The sequence below is a fragment of the Barbatula barbatula genome (assembly GCF_947034865.1).
Source record: "Barbatula barbatula genome assembly, chromosome: 12".
NCBI lineage: Eukaryota > Metazoa > Chordata > Actinopteri > Cypriniformes > Nemacheilidae > Barbatula > Barbatula barbatula.
Window position 1 is genome coordinate 12,895,517 of NC_136775.1, and position 21,379 is coordinate 12,916,895.

General features: G+C 37.2%; 2 protein-coding genes and 1 long non-coding RNA gene across 9 annotated transcripts; all 3 read right to left on the reverse strand.

Annotated features, from left to right (window-relative positions):
• Nucleotides 1-206: 206 nt before the first annotated feature.
• Nucleotides 207-5,221, reverse strand: LOC306901101. 3 transcript variants are annotated; one of them, XR_013787360.1, is made up of 4 exons: nucleotides 3,342-5,221; nucleotides 2,807-3,214; nucleotides 2,627-2,698; nucleotides 207-2,497 (listed from the first exon to the last, which is right to left on the reverse strand). It is a non-coding gene; the product is annotated as an uncharacterized lncRNA (long non-coding RNA). The 3 variants fall into 3 exon arrangements; XR_013787361.1 differs by having other exon boundaries at nucleotides 2,569-2,698; XR_013787362.1 differs by having other exon boundaries at nucleotides 207-2,698.
• Nucleotides 5,222-7,094: 1,873 nt separating this feature from the next.
• Nucleotides 7,095-10,732, reverse strand: LOC306901617 (hemicentin-2-like). Of its 2 annotated transcripts, none has more exons than XM_079469511.1 (10): nucleotides 10,687-10,732; nucleotides 9,671-9,724; nucleotides 9,330-9,491; nucleotides 9,098-9,232; nucleotides 8,775-8,996; nucleotides 8,447-8,691; nucleotides 8,231-8,333; nucleotides 7,932-8,107; nucleotides 7,786-7,853; nucleotides 7,095-7,474 (listed from the first exon to the last, which is right to left on the reverse strand). In XM_079469511.1, the coding sequence occupies exons 2-10, from the start codon at nucleotides 9,702-9,704 to the stop codon at nucleotides 7,360-7,362; spliced, it is 1,260 nt and encodes a 419-aa protein (XP_079325637.1). In that variant the 5' UTR covers nucleotides 9,705-9,724; nucleotides 10,687-10,732; the 3' UTR covers nucleotides 7,095-7,359. The 2 variants fall into 2 exon arrangements, with proteins under 2 accessions (XP_079325637.1, XP_079325636.1); XM_079469510.1 differs by having other exon boundaries at nucleotides 10,613-10,716.
• Nucleotides 10,733-10,974: 242 nt separating this feature from the next.
• Nucleotides 10,975-21,273, reverse strand: usp5 (ubiquitin specific peptidase 5 (isopeptidase T)). Of its 4 annotated transcripts, none has more exons than XM_079469514.1 (20): nucleotides 20,716-21,273; nucleotides 20,140-20,280; nucleotides 19,938-20,004; nucleotides 18,271-18,398; nucleotides 18,032-18,177; nucleotides 16,576-16,760; nucleotides 16,396-16,490; nucleotides 15,866-16,059; nucleotides 15,487-15,558; nucleotides 14,542-14,632; nucleotides 14,288-14,413; nucleotides 14,045-14,198; nucleotides 13,733-13,907; nucleotides 13,509-13,597; nucleotides 13,279-13,407; nucleotides 12,792-12,935; nucleotides 12,545-12,687; nucleotides 12,093-12,243; nucleotides 11,903-11,987; nucleotides 10,975-11,827 (listed from the first exon to the last, which is right to left on the reverse strand). In XM_079469514.1, the coding sequence occupies exons 1-20, from the start codon at nucleotides 20,821-20,823 to the stop codon at nucleotides 11,734-11,736; spliced, it is 2,517 nt and encodes an 838-aa protein (XP_079325640.1). In that variant the 5' UTR covers nucleotides 20,824-21,273; the 3' UTR covers nucleotides 10,975-11,733. The 4 variants fall into 4 exon arrangements, with proteins under 4 accessions (XP_079325640.1, XP_079325641.1, XP_079325639.1 ...); XM_079469515.1 differs by having other exon boundaries at nucleotides 20,152-20,280; nucleotides 20,716-21,266; XM_079469513.1 differs by having other exon boundaries at nucleotides 11,166-11,827; nucleotides 13,222-13,407; nucleotides 20,152-20,280; nucleotides 20,716-21,036.
• Between the last annotated feature and the right edge of the window lie 106 nt (nucleotides 21,274-21,379).

Here is a 21,379-nt window from a genome sequence, read left to right on the forward strand (position 1 = left end):
GTGTGACAGGTATGTATACTGATTTTAGTCATTTATTGCCGTTTGTTTGTTTTGATGGCAGTTTGTAAACAGCAGTATATGTACATGTATGTGTGGACACCTGTAACCCAAACCAATTCCAGCTGCACCAGTTTAGCAAAGTCTGCTATTTAAAGCTATTGTGCAAATGTGAAGAAATAAAGACACTCACGTGCACATGTAAGAAGAGCATCAAATGATTTATTGTGCAAACAAAAACTGCATCCTAGGAACATTTACCTTTTATAATCAGCAAATATATACAATGTAAATAAACTTAAACTTGATTTTGAAAAGGATACATAGGGCTAATGATTTGCTCGATTCACGATATTTATCTCACAATACAATTTCGTCACGGTTTGTGTTTACTAAATGAGTTGAGACAAATAAGAAATGAACAACTGTCCTTCTATTGACCTTTAATTTTTTATTTCTTAGTTAAATAAAACTATCCACGTTTACCTAGTTTGCAGTAAACACTCCTGTTCAAAACATATATTGCAATTCATCTAACATCTCAACCGACTCATCACATGTTACAATCGATTTTCCACCGGCTCATGGGGAATCATTATCCCTATTCGTTTGATACAATTTTACAATCTCATGCATGGTCATCATTTGTCAATAAGTCCAGCGTGATTCCAGCTGTACACACTCCAGTAAAAATGCTTCTCTCAGTTAAATGGTTATGTTCTGTTGTTTGCATTACGCTCTTGACTGGGGACGGGAACTGGCTTCACCTGCACAATTTCTTCCTCTCTGTCATCTTAATAGGAACAAATGTTATAAAACATCAGAGTGACATACTACATTATTTTGCATTAACGCATATACCACGTTCTTACAATGAAAAAAAAGGCAGAATGATAAGAAAAATAAAATGTCACATGTAAATTTTCCAGACAGGGTTTACACTAAAATGAACCAATGCCTCTTGGTTTATGGGAATTCACCCAATGTCCTCTTTCTGAGATAGACTTTACCAGTAAATGTAGTGAGATCTATGGTGTAAACAAGGTAAAATTAAATAAACATAAATGGAATGAAATGAAATCTTAACACTAAAACGATGAGGAAAAAGTAACATGGCATTCTCTACATGGCAGGATTACTGAATTCAGAACCTGTAATTTACCTCAGGGATCGGTTTTAGGACCCTTGCTATTGTCCAAATACATGCTGCCCTTTAATTATTAGACATTATTAGAAAACATGGAATTAGCTTTCACTGTTATGCAGATGATAGTCAGCTATATGTCTCATTAAGACCAGATGATTCCTTCCAGCTATCCAAATTGGCAGAGTGCATCGAAGATATAAAACATTGGATGACTTGTAATTTCCTTTTTTTAAATTCTGATAGAACAGAAATATGATTTATGGGACCAAAGACACGTGAGCAGAATATTTAGGATTATAACCTGCACTGGGAAGGCTGCACTGTTACTCCAACAAATACACTAAAAGATCTAGGCGTTATATTAGACAGCAACCTGTCATTTGAAAAATCACATCTCACATGTCACAAAAACAGCCTTCTCCCACCTGAGAAATGTTGCCAAATTATGAAATATTATATGTGTTGCTAACGCAGAGAAGCTTATTCATGCATTTATGACCTCAAGACTTGACTACTGAAATGCTCTACTTAGTGGTTGTCCTGTATCATCAATAAACAAACTACAGTTAGTTCAGAACGCAGCTGCCAGAGTTCTAACCAGGTCCAGAAAATACGATCACATAACCCCAATGTTATCTTCCCTTCACTGGCTACCCATTACATTTTACATTAAGTAATTTAGCAGACGCTTTTATCCAAAGCGACTTACAAAGAGTTTGGGGAGCAGTAAGAGATATGTCATACCATTAAGTATGGCATATACTTTAAAGTTCTTTTAATCACTTATAAAGCCTTAAACGGTTTAGCCCCACCTACATAACAGAGCTGCTTTCACACTACAAGCCATTCACGCTCTCTAAGTTCTCAAAACTTTTGATAATACATAGAAACTAAATTCATCAAATGGGGTCGAGCTTTCTCATACGTAGCACCTAAACTCTGGAATAGCTTTCCGATACTATTCGAGGGTCAGACACACTCGCCCAATTTAAATCTAGACTAAAGACACATCTTTTCAGCCAAGCATTAACTTAATGCAAAATATGCTAAATAAACCACTGGGAGACTGCATTTATTAGATATTATTTACTAAAATAATCTTGCTTGTTCTATAACACCATGAACTGTGTTGTGTTTTACCTTTTTTGTGTGTTTTAGTTTTTCTTATTTTCCCCTGTAAAGCTGCTTTGGAACAATGCACATTGTAAAAAACACTATATAAATAAAATGTATGATTTGTAACACTGGCAGTTGGCTGTAACATAGGCATTTCTTTATACATTGGCAGGTCGTAACATTGACAGTTGTCTGCAGTAAGTTGATGTATTGAACTCAGTTGTCTTCCGCTCTCTTCTACAAAATAAATAAAAATATGTAAACATTACAAACATTTTTCTTCCACTTTTTCTCTCCTTCTCTCTCACCTTTATACGTTTGTGGAAAATAACAATCGAGACAATAAGTCCAATAAAAACCACGGACCTTGCTCCCACAGCAATCCCGATCCACAACTGTACATCAAACAGATTGATGGTCCACCATCCACTTTTGTATCTGTTATTTAAAAATCATAAAAAATAGATAATAAAGTGGAAGTGCATCAGTTGTATTGTGTATGGGATAAATAGTTGAATTTGTAATGTTCTGTATGGTTGTGTTTACTTGAATTGTTGGACACAACTGTCAACGTTGTGCTGGCAGTCAGCTTCGTTCCACCATCAAACTCCACAGTACACACAAATATCCCTTCATTTACTGGCCTGTACCTAAGTTAGACAGAAACAGGTGAGAAAATAAATGAATGGAAAAATCTACAAATAAATATATATTCGCTTTCTTCATCTTGATTGTTTAGTCGGTGCCGAGTTTTCCACTTGTACATAAAAGTCTTGATGTGTTGTGGCCAATGCACTGTAAGGTCTTAAGTGTGGGTTGGGGAGTAGATTTCTGGAAGGTGGTCAGCCTCCCATTTCCCATCCATTATACGCAGAGATGGGCGTTGAGTAAAAAAATAGGGCAGAACTACGTCACTTCCTTCATGCATTTCAATAGTTCCTTTGGTTTGGAGACCTGAAGATGTCATTTTTGTGAAAAATTTTATAAGTTTATAGGATTAATACACACACTTCACACAATATGTACCACAATATCAATACAATTAAATTGAATAAAAAACAAAGCTATGAGGCACTCTCACCAACAACAGTCCATGTGATATCTATCTGCAAGTTTTCCACCTGACATGTCCACTGGCCATCATCATTTAAAGTCAAAGATTTCAATTATTTGCTTTCTTTCAGGAGATCAGGAGATCACAGCCACTGTACTTTTGCTTTGGGATCTCCTTTAACATTACAGTGCAACTCTGCATCACTAGACTGGAGAAGCACTGCCTGATTTAACAAAGACTGAAAAAGGACCTTAGTTACAATTACAGTGAATGTCTTGTAAATAAAAAAATAGCACCCTTCAGGTCACCCCATTGTTGTCCTGTCTAACCTGACACCACATGCCCCTCCGTTTAGATCCTGTTTTGTCATTAATATACATGATGAGATTATTGTTAAATTTCTTCCAACATCACCCTCGGATACACCACACTTCTAAGGTCTTCCCCAGTTTTAGGATATAACACAGAACATTCTCTTGGGTATGCATGAAGGACTGACAAAGACCCACATAGAGAAAGACATGGTTTAAAAATAGAGAATGAGTACAATAGGAGTAATCAGAATCTTTTCCCACACTAAACAAATCGTGAATGTCGATTGTTTAAGTTTATGTATATTTGACAAAAACTTGCAGAAAAATAATGGCAGACTAAAACTACAACATAGTTAAACTTATGAAGTTTTATGCTTACCAAGCAGGAGAAAATTGGTGTTTTTTAATGTAGACATTCTGTTGCGATTTCACATTTACATTTACATTAAGTCATATAGCAGATGTTTTTATCCAGAGCGACTTACAAATGAGGAAACTGCATCAACAACATTAAGCGAAATTATTTTTAATAGAATATTGAATAATAGAAGCATGATGAGATTTCATTTAGAAGGCAAAAATATTGGTATACAAATTTCTAAATGAAAGACATTCAATTTCATGTGAACAAAGTCATGTATTTCAAGGAAATGGTTTAGTCAGCTAAGGGGCGTTAGGCATTTCACGAGAGCTTTACCGGGCTAATTGTTTTTATAAAACGGTTAATCCATATCTGTGGCAAGGTTTCATAAAATAAAAAAAGTAAATAAAATGAAATGATGTTATTAATAGAAAAATAATAAAACAATGTAGTTCAATGTAATATTCCTCAGAAACAAAAACAACAAAGTGACTGCCATGCAGTGATATACGTACTGCTGTCAGATCTTTGTTTTTGGAAAATTTACAACTGCTTGGAACACGTTATAACCAATGAAAATAAATGACCAGAACTAAAGATTTTATAAATAATCTTATCTCATAAATAATTAACATTTTATAAAATAGACGACTTCAGTTGATGTAAACAATGCTGATCCAATGATCATCCATAAGAACTTTCTGTTTCAGTTAAACACTGCACAAAGGTTTGAACAAAATACGACCAACAGAACTCTGTGATTTATAACCGAATCAAAATGTTAAACAAATGTGTTTAAAAATGATTTACAACTTTAGGATTGAAAACATTTAAATAAAAAATGAAACAGGAAGTGCTTTTTCCAACATAATCGGGTGGTTTAAGTATTTTTTATAGTGCACAGTTCATTAAATTATTAACATAAAAATGTGAAAATTATCAGTGCACAGTAAAGGTTTGTAAAAAGTTTATTTTAAAAGCACTTCTCGAAAAGATAAAATGTTGCAGATCGAGTGTTAGTATAAGAACAGGTGTTGTGGGTTTCTGAAACACACTACAAACATTATTAAAAAATTTTTTTTTGTTTGTTCCTTTTTTCATATAAACAATTCAAAGCTAAAGCTGATGTATGATGATACTTACATTCAGAATCTCAGAAATGTTTTGATTCACGGTGTTTTTGAGAAGTTCAGCACCTTGCCAAAACATGAAACCGCACCAGAAGACAGAACCGAAGAAAGTAAAAATGCTTTGTGAAGAGCAGCAGCCAATCTAAAGCAGAAAACGCCTCCGTTTCTCAAATGCAGTTTTCAGTGGGTGTTCCTTGAAATGAGGGTTACGTCAAATGTATTTAACAATAATCGTAATATACATAATTCTCTTTATACGTACTAATAAGCCAACAGAGCACAGGAACAAATACATTTAGTTTCAACACAAATTAAGTTGCCCTATAAGGTCCAATGTGTAATTTTTGGAGGATCTATTGACAGAAATGCAATATAAATTATAATATACATAACTTTGTCTTCAGAGGTGCATAAAGACCTTACATAAAGGTTATGTTTTGTTATCTTAGAATGGACTCTACATACACCACTGGTTTCCATAAATGAAAATCTCCATGCTGTGTCTACAGTGGCCCTAAATGGACAATGTGCTTTACAGAGCGCACTTCATGTTTTCTTCTTTGGCAAAGAAGCGAAAACGTGACAACATCTTAGTCCTGTGTCATCCACTGTTGTGCTGCGAAAGGGAGGGGTTGAGTGAGTCATTGGTTGCAATTAGCAAACCTCTCCGCTAGATGCCGCTAAATTTTATACACTGGACCATTAATGTCATTGATATGTTTACTTTTCAGTGAGGAAAGCAAAAAGTTCATACTTTTCAAATAAATAGAAGATTGGTAAACATAGGACTGGTAACAGAAAATAATGTTAAGCTGTAGTTGTTGTGTGCTCTTTATTAACGGCACACACACACTTACTTCCTGGTGCGTCACACTGGTCCAGACTGGCTTCACTTTCTCCCCTCTGTGCATCCACCTTGAGACATATCCATGGACTCCAAATCATCCAGATGAGAAAACAGCTCACACAGCTGAGACTCTGTGGAGTCATCCAACACTCAAAATGAGATATACAGAAAAAGATCATTGTGAGTCATGACTACATGAGCACATCAGATGCATCCGTTAAGTAACTAAAAAATCCACAAAAATTCATGCAAAAGTATCATTTTACAGTTTCTTGTAAAGATTCTAGTAAACAAATATGGCACCTCTACTAATGGGATTTTGTTGCTTATCTATTTCAACTCATTGTTTTGTCACGTAAAGATGAAAGACCTTTAACTTTAAAACACAAGAAAGCCTAGCTGCATGACCTGTTGCAAACCAATAGCAATCAGTAACATTATTATTAATGTAATATCAACACAGAGATACTTACTGTCCAATGCTGAAGATATGAGAGTGTGCTCAGGATCAGACAGCTATGCTGACATTTTCTACAAACACACACACCCAATCACTAAAACACACAGGAAACTGTGACATGATTTGTGTATCTACAACTCATCTGTCTGTGGTTCTTGCTTGTGCTTGTAGTTCGAGAAACACAAAACAACCAAAACTATTTTTTTTTATATTACATCATATTCTTCAGTATAATGTAGACTGTAAAACTATATTTTAAAAGTAATTTTACAGAAATTGTTTTATTTCACAGATATTTCACATATTTTTGAAATGTGGCAAACCATTTACATATAGACTGCAAATTGAATGTCAAGTCAGAAATACTGTAATCTTAAAAACATGTTAATGTACGTAAAGTTACCCCAGCTGCTAAAATGTTACAATTTTCTATTGTTTTTTTACAGTGATTTCATATGAAAATAAAAAGACTGCAATGTGTCAGATATTCATGCTGATTGTAGTAATTTAGTGCCGTCTGTTTGTTTTGATGCCTGTTTGTAAACAGCTGTACATGTGTGTGTGGACACCTGTAACCCAAACCAACTCCAGCTGCACCAGTTTAGATGGCAAAGTCGGCTCATTAAAGCTATTGTGCAAATGTGAAGAAATAAGGACATGCCCGCATGTTAGGAATGTATTAAAGGGTTTATTTTGTAAACAAAAACTGCAACATTCAACATTATGTCCTGAGACGTACATAAACATTACATTTTATAATCAGCAAAATTACAAACAAAACACAAAAAATAAATCTAATTTTGAAAAGGTACAATCAAATGTCTTATTATGTCAATGATTTGTTTTATTTTACAGTCTCAGGTGTTGTCATCATTTGTCAGTAAGCACATATTAAAAAAGCACTGGCCCAGCATGACCTCAGTCTTCCACACTTCAGTAAACATGTCTCTCAGTTATATGGTTTTGTTTTGTTTTGTTTATGTTACGCTGATGTCGGGGGACGGTAACTGGCCTCGCCTGCTTTACCAATTCCTCCTCTCTTTCAGATCTTAAAAGAAAGAAAAGTTGTAAGACACCAGAGTCTTGTAAAACAGACACGTGCATTCATAGGTTAAAACAGATATCAAGCAATGACAAAATAAAATTATAATAGATTAGACAAAAAACATAATGTCATAAAATTGTAAACATATTATCCCCTTTCTATAATCAGTTGTATGTTGTAAGGTTTAATTAATTAAAAAAACTCCACAACACTAAAACAAAAATAGATACAAGCTGAAAATATCAAATATTTGGTCTAAATATGATTGATACTCAGATCATTACAGAATTACTGAAGAGTAAATAAGCCAGAACCTGTCACAATGGCAGTAGTCTTTGGCTGTAAGAGGTTGTCTCATTGATTTCAGTTGTCTCACTCGCTTCTACAAAAGAAATAAACACATAAAAACCATTCTTTCTTTCCCTCTTATGTTCTTTCATTTTGTCTATCATTTTTCTACCTTCATACGTTTGTTCCGTCGTTGGACAAGCAGGATCCCGATAATAACTCCAATCAGAACCACACTGCTTGCTCCAACAGCAATCCAGATCCACACCTGTACACCAAGCACATTTTTGGTCCAAGGTTCCTTCCATTTAGATGTTGACCCATTCACACCGGCAACCCTGGTTTTACCTGCCATTTAAAATCATTACAAAAGGACTTATTGATTTGTTGATTTGAGAGGGCATCAGTTTTGTATTGTGTAATGGGATTGATAGTTGAATTTATAAAATTGTGCAGTGCGATTGTGTTAACCTGAAGTGCCGGGCACAACTTTTAACATTGTGCTGGCAGTCAGCTTCGTTCCACCATCAAACTCCACAGTACACACAAATCTACCTGCATCACTGGGCTGTACCTGCGTTAGATAAAAACAACAGGAGAGAAAATAAATGAAAGAAAAAATGCATATGGATATGTATGCTGTAAATAGTTTTTACAGATATAAAAACTATCTGAAGACATATTCACATTTATTAGCTTGATATCATAGTTGATGCCGAGTCGTCCACTTGTAAATATAACTCTTGAAGAGTTCCGGCCCATCCATTGCAAGGTCTTATCTGTGATTTTTAGGGTTTTGGATGAGACTTCAGGAAGATGGTCAGCCTCCCATTTCCCACCCACTACATGCCGAGATGTCATTTGTGGGAGAGAACAAGGCAGAACTACGTTGTCCCCTTGAGGCACTTCAATGGCTTCTTTGGTCTGGAGACCTGAGGTGTGTCGTGTACAATGTAAATTACACTTTTATAGTCAATAAAATAAGAATTATAACACAGTAATGAGGAACACCCACCTACAACAGTTAATGTGATATTGATCTGCAAGCCTTGAACCTGACATGTCCACTGGCCATCATCATTTAAAGTCAAAGACTTAAGGTGAACGGTTTTCTCAGTTACAGGATAAAGCTGAGCATTAGGAGGTTTCAGCCATTGTACTTCTTTGGTATCTCCCTCATTACAGTGCAACTCTGCATCACTATACTGGGGAAGCACTGTGCCTGGTGTAACAAAAGCTGAAAAAAGGACCATTCGAGTATAAATTACAAGTAGTGTGAATTTGTCGCAAATAAATAAACAACACGTTTCAGTTCTCCTCACTATTGCCCTGTCTCACCTGACACAACCTGCACAATAAATTCCCTTCCATGTGTGCATGAGTAACGCCCCGAGTCACTAGTCTCCAGTCGGGATATCTTCAGAGTGTTCATATCAGGATAATATTTCTTCGATCCTTGTGGAAACAACTCACCTGTAAAAAAATATATTTAGCCTACAGTATTTACAGTAGACTAGGCAAAAACGAGGTTTGTAAATAACGTTGAAAAGCAGATTTTTTTTAAAGATACCTCTCAGTTTAGGTCCCGATCCACCAATAATTTTAACGATGCGCCTATCTTTAAATTTCCATTCAATGTCCCCTTTTGGTGCTACACCAGGACACTCTAAGGTAATGTCCGCCCCAGCTTTCTGATATAAAACAGCGCATTCCACAAGGCATATTTGAAGAACTGACAAAGACACGCAGGGAGCAAAATGGTTAAACACAGAGAATGAGCACGAGTGCGAGTCAGCAGTCGTTCAGCACTATAAGCTAATGTTTGTGCACTTGTAAATTGGACAAAAACAGAATGAAGTCAGAGGAAACATAACTCTGTATTTTTTAACTTAATGGTGTTTTCATGCTCACCAAGAAAAAGAAGGATGTTCTTGAAGGTAAACATTCTGTTGCGGTTTCCAAAAGCTAAAACGAAAATAAAAAGGAATTGGAATTTATTTTTAAAGCCATTAAAAAGAAACGTCTGGTGACGTCAAATATTGGTTTATAAATTCATAGAGCCATGTATTTATTTCGTTCTCTCACTTATAGTTATTTTCTGTAAACAAATATTACATTGCCTTAAATCCTAATTGACTGACATTAAACTACAGTAAAAATGAAAAAGAATTGTATTTTTAATTGTACAAAAGATTTTATTTTTTCTCACGCAAGCCCATAAATAAATAAAACACGCTTTTTATTATTGAACGAACAGTTTAGTGTGTCAACGTACAGGGGAGAGTTGAACATATAGCTTGTAGACTAAAAACAATTTTTTAGCCGGTAAACTAGAAATTTGTTAGAATTAATCCGTCTAATCAGTTTCATATTTCAATTCGAGTTAAACCAATCTACCTCTTTATGTAACTCACTTGAAGAAGTTATGACCAGTCTTAAAGAACAAAATATGATGACTAACTTTACACTATAGTCTATTGCAACCGGAGGCATGTTTCAATGTTTATAAGAAAACTCCACATTTTGTGTTTAATTCGGACGTTGTTAATAATATAGATTCCAGTGATTATTTACACATTTATTTTCAGTCCTCATCTAAATACAAATTTTAATGCTTAACATCAAAAAGCATAAAGGTTTATATGATTCGCATAAGAGCATTAAAAGCATAACCACGTATCCAAAAGATGAAATGTCGCCGAGAGTGTAGCAACAAAATAGTTGCTTGGTCTAAAAAACATCATTTAATTTATCTTCAAACAGATGTAACAAGTCTACATCTACAAACATTTTAATTTTGTTATTTTATTTCATTATCGAAGGCCCTATTCTGAGCTGATGCATGATACTCACGCTCAGAGTCCGAAAAAAAATGCTTTCGTTGACGAAGTGAGCACTTAATCCAAATGAGCAAACTTTACACAGACCTGCGTGAGAAAGCAGCTAAACCCGCAGCTAATGTTGAATTCAAACGAGAAACGGAAGAGAGAAACATTTTTTTTGAAAGGCAGCCACCTGCCAATCTAAAGCAGAAACGCCTCCATTTCTCAAATGTAAATGGTTGTTCTTTGAAACGACAACTTGCAAATAGCAATACAGTTCACATCTATTAACTACAGTATCCTTTCTGAACCACCAAGCCAGAAGAGCATGCGGGCACATTCATCATTTTTCTTTCAACATAATCCCTTTCTTCAAGTTATTAAAGAAAATGTCAATTTATGCCATATTTATTTACTCTTGGTGCTAAACTGCCGTTAATTTACGACCCTTATACAGGCAATCCACAAAGTAAATCATTCTTCTTTTAATCAACAATAACCAAGAGCTTATATTTAATTCCTGTAAAAGCTTCATACTTCTGAAATCGCATTTTGCTTAATGGAAAAAAAAACTTCTTAACAAAGAACAAGCAAAAAGACATTTTTATTAAAGCAAATAAAGAACAAAGTAAATTCTTTTTTTGAAAACAAAATATGAAAGGAAAAAAGAAACACCAGGATAAGTTTTGCATTCATGTGTTTAATCTCCAATATATAATATTTAACAGTTTTGTGGTTTAGTGAAGTAACTTGTCATTTGCAGAAATATTCTGAAACACATAAAGGGAGGGAAGGCGGAGCTTATCTCTAAAAGCCACAATCCAATCAGAGGGAGGCACAAATGAGATCACTGTCTGTGTGTGTGTGTGTGTTTGTGGTATGGCATTAGCATTTCGAGTAAGAACACTCTTATCCGCACACCCTACATTTTTTTCCATTTCATTTTTACAGCTGACATCGTATATTCAGTGAGCATGTGTTGGATAAGTGCTTTGACATCTTATTAAAATGGGGCATCAGAAGCAGGAGTCCTGGCCTAAAATTTCCAGTACCTCAAATAAAGATGTGTTTGTGTGCGCGTGTGTGTGTGTGTGTGTGTGTGTGTGTGAGACAGAGAGAGAGAGAGAGAAAGAGATGCTGTACTAATTTACTTTATTCCACCACTCTCCTGTAAAAGTACAGGTAGCCCAGGTCCTTAGGGGGTTTCTCGGAGGCACAAACTTTTTGATCATTAATGATTACCCACCTGAAAAAAAAGAACAAAAGATATTAAAAGAGAAACAGAGGAAAAGCAAGCATACAAAAAGAAGAGTTAACTTACTGTTGGTCCTTCTTGATATGACAGACATAATGACCACACATTGTGCTCGTTCCCATGTGACTGATGAAAGCAAAGAGCTCATACTCTTCAAGAAAAAATAAATTGAAGATTAGAATCGCCCTGGACTGGTAACAGAAAATATTGATAAGTTGTACTGCGCTCTTCAACAACAGCACACAAACGCACTTACTTCCTGATCCATCACGAACACGTGGTCCTGGAGGTGGCTCCCGACTGGCTTCGCTTCCTCCCTCTGAACGTCCACCTTCAGACACATCCATGGACTCCAAATCATCCAGATGAGAGAAGATCCAATCGACAGCACGCTCTAATACATTATTCTACAAAGACACATTATATGATATTATATTAGTAAAGAAATTAAAAGTCACTGGAAGTGGTCTTCTGCATTGTGCCGAAACATATGTGGATTCTCTTCCACTGCAAATTGACAGGATGGATAAAAACAGGATTTTCATTTTGAAATTGATCTGGAAGAGGCATGACAGTTTAAGTCTTGCCTGAATTATATAATAAAAAAACTCTATAATAATGACCAGTACAATACATTATTTCTAATAAATAGCGCAATATTCTAGAAAAAAACTTCTTATATGGTTAACAGAAGCAGTTAACTCTTACCGTAGCTCTGAGAGCACGGGTGGCCTGGTCCCTACTGAATCCCATAGACACAATGGTTGCTAGGTGTTCCTCAGGTATACTCTCTGTGGGTGTCGTGCCAGGAGCAGAACTAGAGCCAGGCATCACTAAAGGTGCAGAGAAATCTGTAGAAAATCACAAGGGGAGAAAAGTAATTAGAAATCTGCACTGGATAGTTTTGGACGTCCTTTCTTTACACAGCTCTTGTTTAATGTATGTTTGTATGTACCAGGGTCATCCATGTGTCCCATCACCCAATTCATAGCGGCATCAATGCCAGTGTTGCCTGTGTAATACACTGCTTTCCGGCAAGCTTCCAAAGGAAAACCCATCTCACACAGCTGAGACACGGTGGAGTCATCCAACACTGGAGCTGAGAGATATACAGAAAGAGACTAAGACAGAGAGATCTATACACGTTCCTTGATGTCACCTCTCACTATGTGTCAAAACTAATTGAAACCCAAACAGTACACACACGTGCATGTTGAGCTCTTCATGTCATGCAAGTTTATTATTTTTACACACATCATAACATAAATAAAAACAGACAGTATGTAAACAAAGCAGAAAGACAGCAAATGGAAAAGAAATAAAGACAGACGTCTGAATGACAGATGAAAAGAAACGATGACAGGAAAGAGAAAGGACAGACTGACACAGCAGTGGGGAGTAGAGAGAGTCGTCCTCCTCGTTGCCGTGGGAACCCAGGATACCTTTAACCTCCACATCGGGGGTCATGAGAGGAGGCGGCGCCACTTCTGGTAAAAGCTCCTCTCCGGGCTGCTGTCCCATGGCACGGAGCGCACTCAGATCCAAAGTGTCGGGAACATCGATGCTAACATCTGATAAATAAATGTGTATGTTTAATGTTCAATAAATCACATTAGATTACCATTAGTATTACAGAAAGAATCATTGTAAATAAATAAACATTTTACTATACCCAGTTTTTTAGGGACCCAGTCTAAGCCGAAGGTGAATTTCTTAATTTGGATGACAAGATGGTCAGGGAATGAAGCAAAGCGAGTGGTCCTGAAAAAAGATTAAAAATATATATTATTGATGAGAATCAGTGCCTGGTAATACTGCTATAGGACAGTATTGTTATGCCAAAAAGCTTTTGCATAACAAAAAACGTATAAAGTAAACAAGAACTATGATCCTTACTTTGTGGCAGTGGTTTTAGCCTGCACCGCAGAGCTCCAGAAATCAGTGAGTGTTTCTGGTTCGCTAAGAGCAGCCAAACAGGCAACAAATGGGATCCGAGCACGTACTGCAGAGGGGGGTGGGGCTCCAGATGCCTCCACCTCCTCACGACGACGTTCTGCTTCTTGTAGCTCCTCTGAAACACAGGAAGACAAGTGTCAAACTAGAGAAAGCATAACAAAATGGAGATAAAGGAAGCATTTTGTAACAATATTCCTACATCATATTTCAATCAATGTTTTCAATGTAAACTACATTCTAATGAGTGTCTACCCATATTTGTTGCCTGGTCCATAGGAACAGGCAGCTGGACAATGTAGTCCACTCGTTGGGTATATTTAGCCTTTTGAGACTGTTGACATACAATCTTTTCCTCCACTAGGAACCGGAAAGCTTCGGAGGGATTCATGCCAGACCGACAGTTCCTCTGGACAACAAAAATAAATGCTGACATTAGTTAATCCATAAGGAAGTGGGAAAAACACAAAGATAGCTGAAAAAAGTCACAGTTATTACCTCAACCATATTTATGAAGTGGAGAAGAAACTCTTGCGCATCCTGTTGCCGATTGGTGGAGAACTCAGGATGGCCTCGTCCCACCAGGGCTTTAAACATACGAGGCGCTATGCCGATCTGGTCACCCTGTATAAACACATTATGAATTTAGCAAGTAAACAAATTAGTAAGTAATTTATAAATAACACGTTTTTTATAAATGACTTTAAATGAACTCAAAATACTCAATATCTTGTGATAAAGTTTAAGTATACCCTGGATTCAGTGGAGGCATTGGGGTCATCTCCAGGGTCAGGGGCAGGTTTTGAGTACTCTCCTGACAGAAGACCATAGCCCAGCTTTGCTCTGATATTTAAAAATGGAAATAAAAGAAACGCCAGACAGCTTTGGTTACTTTCTTAAACTGAATCAGGTTCCCTCTCACGAAGGCACAGACTCATATCTGTGACTCAATGATGTTTAGCGACCTCTGTTGGTACAGTGTTTCCCACAGAATTTCAACAGATTGTGGCGCTGGTGATGTCACAAACTAATTAGCATATGTGTGACATCATCATTTTAGCACTTGATATCTGTTTTTCTTCTACTCTCTGATCTATCATATTATACTGTATTTTACAACTTAATGCCACCAGCAATCACTTTAACTGCTGCTAAAATCCTGATTTATCACGATACAGTACAACTACATTATAGAGCAGCTATATGCTGTTTGCCCTTTCTCAACAATGTGTTGCTTCTTTTGATTTCAAATGCAAGTGACAGTGAAATACACTACACGGAGATAACTACACGCACGGACGAGAGGCAGAGGGCGCACACACACATGGAGGTCATCGGAAGAGTGTATGCGAACACAGAGATCGCGCGCGTGGCCACACGCCACTAACACAAAACAAGTCAGGAAAGAGAAGACGTGGAAGCGCTGATTATCCACTAGTTAATCGATCACGGATACAGTCATGATCACGGATGAAGAAAAATTACAAAATGTGATGCCAAATATACTTTGGGCGGACCGAGTAAATGCATTGTATGGGACACACTGACCTATGAGCACCTTCAATTTAACCTTTAACGGGACTGAAACAATAGTACGGTGTATGTACTAGTGCTATTATGTTTATTCTTTATGCCTTTCATCGTTAAAAGCCAAACACACAGCAAAGTGCATACAAATTTGTGGGACAAGTACTCACACTTGGGTCTTAAAATCCTGGGTGGGGTCGCTAGGTGCCTCACCAAAAATCTTGTCAATGTTGGAAACATATCTGTGCAGAATAAGAGCACAAAAAACACGCATTTAGAAACATTACTAGTACTTGAACACACAAAATCTATAAAGCCAATACGCATCCCATTGTGGAAACACTATTTTAATTTTGGCTGAATACGGTACTAACTCTCTCAAAAACAATTGATGCAGTAAACTACAGGATGAGGTGCAATAACAAATAAAAACACATCTGCATTATTACAGTTGTAGACTTTTAATATAACATTTAATATTAACATACAAAAATACATTTTATAATTTGAACTCTGTCACACAGACAGTCTGAGACTAGATGTACTCACTTGGTCTGGAAGTCTGGGATGGTGAAGAGCACTTGCATGACAGAGTTGAGGTAGCAGCTGTTGCCCAGGTTCTTCATACCAGTGAGCCCTGGGCCCCATAGAGGCCTCAGAGTTGTGCCTGACTCCTGAATAACCTCCCACTCTCCCACGCGCTGGTTCACTGCAATCTCCAGCTCAGTCATGGTGCGTTCAGTCTAAAAAAAAGGTAGGAGCTTACTTCAAGAATGGCTTTTTTGTGTTTATTTATGAAATAATTCCAATATTTTGCTTGTGAAAGTGTGGCAAAATCGGCTTTTGAAAATTAAGTGACTACGGTCATCAGACTGGCATTGACAGATCACACCATTTAAATACCACTCGATATCTGAGATTTCCTAATAGAAAAATGCCTAGACCGAAATAACACGGTGACCACAGAAACACAACATCAACCAAATCATGATAACCTACATACTACTCCCACATTTCAATACAGATGTCCTCTTATGCACACATAATGTTTATAGCACATTTCTTCCCAATGATTGTACCTTTTCCATAGTCATCATATCGATGCCAAAGTGAGAAAGATGTTCTGGAAGCTTAGAATCTAACACCATATCATCTTCATCATAGGAATAGACATCTGCCAAAGACACATTCATAAGTTTAATGTCTTCCACATTGTTTGACCAGATGTCAACATTCCAGTAGGTTCTGCAGATGCTTACCTGCCCCATCAGGTGTTATTGTACCAAGTTTGACAGCTAGAGGATAACCGGTCTGCTGGTAATACTGGAGGGCGTGGTTATTACCCCCTGTCCCATCGAAATATCTCCGTCCGCACATAACCTTCCCATCCGTCAGATTCATCCACAGATTCTCCTGTAGATCACAGACTTCACATCTCCAGCCACTGAAATAAAATCAGAAAACGTGCGAATGCAAAATGTCACTAAATATAGCCAAAATTTATTCAAAATGTGCACGTACTAGGGCTGCACGATATGAGGAAAAGCTGCGATGTGCGATAACATTGTTTAATATTGCGAAGTTGTTATGACTTGCGATATATATTCAAATGTGAATGTTAGCTATACTGTTCCCATGTCTTAGTGCTTTATTAGGTTCTTTGCGAACCTAAACATTGAATAGCCTATTCCTACTGAATAAAGTGTATAGTATACTACAGTATTTTTATATAGAAAAAAATATTACTTAGGGATGCACCAGGGCTCCAGACAAATAAAATCTATTAAGGAGCCATAGGCTACTATAGAGAAAAAAAACAGGTGCTAAATAGTTTTTTAAGAGCCACATAACATGAACTTGAAGCTACTTTTATTTATTGTTGTATGTACATCTTCCCCCTCATAGGTTTTGCTCACATAAATTTGTTGTTTTTCCTCATAAGCGATCACATACGGAATCTGCAGACTTTTCATGTTAATTCTGCACTAAAATTTGGGTGTTTAAAAACAACTGAAACTCTGAAAACACCAGACCATTTGAACCAAAAGAAAAATTGTGCATGTCAATAACATATTAATATATTATATATACACTATACGAAAGAGTAAACATTTTATTGCTTCTACAGTTTAAAGAAAAAAGAAAGGGGTTGTGTTAATACATTACTATTATTGATTATAGTTCGTAATAATGAATTTTTTTCACATGTTCACAACACAATGTAAAGATAACTTCAAATAAAATTCAACAAGAAAATTTGCATATCGTTTGTTCTCCCTTTGAACGGATTTTAAATTATCCAACTATCAAGTAATAGACTATACACTTCTCCGTGGTTCATTTCGTTTTAAACATCTCAAATATCACATTGTTCGTCCTCAGACTAAATCTGTCACAGCAAACAGCGCATCATAGTAATGGGCTTGTGTTTGTATATTTGTCAATAACGCGCTGAAGTTTCTTGCGAAGATCTGCGGGAGCTTATTCCACGCTACCTAATCGGGCTCTGGTGTGGGAAATAGCATGAACACGCAAACCATGTCTTTAGGGCTAAACTTGATAGGTCAAACGTTTATTACACGCGCTTAGGGCATGTAATAAACTGTTTTCCCTTATACATTGTGTCATGGCTGTCTGTTGCGATGTGTTCATCGCGCAAGTTCATATAAATTCGATGTATCATTCAGTCCTAGCACGAACATCCCGTTTGTTTACCTAGGAGGGATTTTGACCCCGTTGTCGAGTTGTTTGAGTTCAGCTGCATGTCTTGACTCCTGCCGTACCTCTCCGTCCCACTGCTGCACCTGCAGAGCGTGTGACACCGAATCCGCTGCCTGCAGCCCTGCTATTGACAGAGACACCTGCGCATGCAAACAGCACCAACACACAACATCTACTTAAATTTCAGCCTACATTGAGCTATGATTCACGTATTGATTTAAGGCGAAACTTACCCGCTCCTTAACAACATCTGGCATGGAGGCAAGACCCTCTGTTGTCACATCCAGTCGTTCTGGGAGGAGAACCACCTTGAATTCCTCCTCATACTGCTCCTGCTCAACATCAAACCCTCCCTCAATCCCTGGAAGACAGTATATGAAATTCAGGGATGCACCGATATGTAAATTTTGCCCGATAACCGATAATTCTTTACTATTGGAAGCCGATAACATATTGGTCGATATACTGTATCCGAATATAGAATTCTCTTAGACTGAAACAAAAGGCACAAAGTGGACAACTGTATTTATTTGATAACATTCACTGCAGAAAAACAAGGTAAACATTAGTTCTCTTCTCCCCCCTGAAAATCATGTTACCAAGCCTACTTTACACTAGTTAACGATTCCTTAACTTTCAAACTTTTCTGGTATATTCTTTCTTGGCAACACTTAACAATAAGGTGCTTTTTGTAAGCAATCTGTTTATGCATTATCTAACATAAACTAACAATGAACAATACTTCTTCAGCACAACATCAACAATCTTTTGCTAATAGAAGTAAGTGAATGATCATGACAGAAAGACGGTACTGTCCTGTATTTCAACTGTGAGCAGCGTGAGCAGCTGAAGATGTTTATCCAGAAGAAGTGATTTATCGCTTATAAGCAGGGCCAGACGGAATCCGCGTCCACGGGTATCCACAGATATTTTCGCAGAAAAGTACAGTGTATTTGATTGAGTACGCATCAAGTACTCTGCTGTTTAGGGTTTCTAAATCTGACGATTTCATGGCGTGATCGATTCCAAAGACATCCACGATCTACTTCTCAAGCGAATCTAATAGATCGTGATCGTTTTTAAAGTAGGCTACAGAACAAGCTAATTTTACCTCACGCAAAGCAAAAGTAAAAACCACTAATTAAGCAGCCTGTGTATATAAATGTCCACAAGATATGGTTGTCGTGTTCATATTGCATCACGTGTTTTTGATGATAAAAGCAAGCTTAGCCAACAGATTAAACTTGGGTTTAAGAAGCGCTGCGTAATCAGACGCAGCAAACTCACACACAACAATGCAATGAGCGAACAAGTTTGTTAAAGCGCTTATGTTTTTTTCCACATTAATTCCTTTCTTCATCTCATGTGCTGAAACAGTATCACTGAAAGATCCGTTAAAGTAGTCAAAAACACGACAGAGATCATTATAGTTTAAAGCTGTGAACAGCGCACAATTTACATGTATGATCATCATTATAAAAAATATGTAATTCTGCATGTAAAATGTATATTATAAATAAAAAAGTAGGTCTATATTCAATAATGGTGTTTATAAAACATGTTCATAACGTTTTTATTTAGGTTTCATTACAAAATAAAAGCATTTACAAATCAGCTGTCAAACTTGCAAAGTTTAAAGGCCCATTCTCTCAAATTTTTTAACACATTTATTTTTAATAAAAATTATCTTATAACGCATTTCAAACCATTTAAAAACTATTGCGCAGAATTCCTCAGATTTAACAAAAATTTAGCAGAATTAACAAAAAAAGTCTGGCTATAAGATATCGGCCCAAATTTGTATTATCGGCAGAAACTGATATGACCGGTAGTTTATTGTGCATCCCTAACGAAATGAATACTAATCATCATAAAAGATGTACAATAAAAAAATACTTACCTATGGCCAATCTCGTGGGCTTCTTTTTTGGAGGATCGCCTGATCCAGAGTTGCTATCATCTTCCTTCTGGAAGACAGACAACAATTTAAATGTATTTTATGTTATTTAAAGGAAGGAATTAAACTGAGAATGACTTTAAATGTCTAGACTGTAAAGATGCGTTAATGTATAGCGCATCCACTCATAACCATAAGTGATCACCTGTTTCTGTACCTGCGTCTTGCGAGTCCGGGTGATGTGCAAATAAGCCCTCTGACCGGTTTTGGCGTTATGTCGGTCAACATACTTGCTTCCAAAGCCTAGAAAGCTGTTCATGCAGACGTACAACCCTCCGTCACTCTCCTGAAAGAGGAAGAAAAAAATATTAACAAAACACAGCACCACGCGCTAAGCGTGCCTGTCTCACGCACACACCGCAAATACCGTCCACACGCACGCCACCTGCAAAACGAATGAAATGTCAACTTTACTAGCTCAACTTAGCTTTATAACTAGATTAAGGCTAGCTATCAGGTACTAGTCAGCAGATATAATCAATTTCATTCATGTGTTTAATCGAGATGGTGACTAAAGATTAGAGTAAGGGTTCTGATAATGAATGATTAGCATAACATCGTGATGGAAAATAGTGTTAACTAGTACAACGAATGAGCGCTAGTTAGCATTTATACCAGTGCTCACAACGAGGCGAAAGCAAAACATCCCTAGTACTAAATTAGACATCGCCCAAGCAGAAAGTGGACGATGACTGTGCAGACTGTACATGCCGCGACTTACCGGGCTGGCGAACGAGAAGGCGCACTCGTCTTTGTGAACACGATCTCCGGGCCTCGGTACCCGAATCGTAGACAGAACCGACATCAATATATCGCTAACCTCCGTCATCTTCAGTTCAACGCGATTTACCCGCTTGCCTGCTCACGCTTGCCCGTCTGGGTTTTTCTGGCCCCCGGTCTGCGATCACCCGCTCCTGAAATACAGTTCGCTTAAAGTCTGTGACTACCCCCTTCTTTCTCTCTGTCTCACCTCAATGAAAAGCTGCTGATGGGCCAGTGTGTTTCATTCGAGGCCACAGCTGCAAGTGTTTTACCGTTGTGCGCCGAATATACGCGCGGATATTTACTCGCCTTATTCAATTTCACTGTTTGACATACAAACGCAAGTCATTTCAAGGTGTAATTATTTCACGTTGTGTGATCATTTTCATGGCGTATATAATACTTGAGTGCAACAACTGTTTTCTTTAGCCATGTGGAAATAACGCAATATGAAGAATCGTTCTTTTGGTAAATTACGGTACCGTGGAAGCCATGACAGTTGTCAAAATGAGAAAGCGGAAATTTTGACCTCTTGTTTGATAATAATACTGACCTCATGCGGACGGGAGTGAAAGTGGAAACAACGGGGATGCAGAGCCCAACCTGCAGTTCAAATATCATAA

Bases quoted from the DNA above. Each gene is read 5' to 3' on its own strand.
- LOC306901617 (XM_079469511.1), bottom strand. From the start codon at position 9,704: ATGTTTACCTTCAAGAACATCCTTCTTTTTCTTG. The intron at 8,692-8,774 runs GTGGGTGTTCCT...GACACACCTCAG, and splicing joins TATCACATTAACTGTTGTAG to GTCTCCAGACCAAAGAAGCC. The intron at 8,334-8,446 runs GTGAATATGTCT...TATCTAACGCAG, and splicing joins ATGATATCAAGCTAATAAAT to GTACAGCCCAGTGATGCAGG.
- usp5 (XM_079469512.1), bottom strand. From the start codon at position 20,823: ATGACGGAGGTTAGCGATATATTGATGTCGGTTCTGTCTACGATTCGG. The intron at 14,199-14,287 runs GTAATAACTGTG...TTTGTTGTCCAG, and splicing joins ACTTCATAAATATGGTTGAG to AGGAACTGTCGGTCTGGCAT. The intron at 12,688-12,791 runs GTACATACAAAC...GATTTTCTACAG, and splicing joins GGGACACATGGATGACCCTG to ATTTCTCTGCACCTTTAGTG.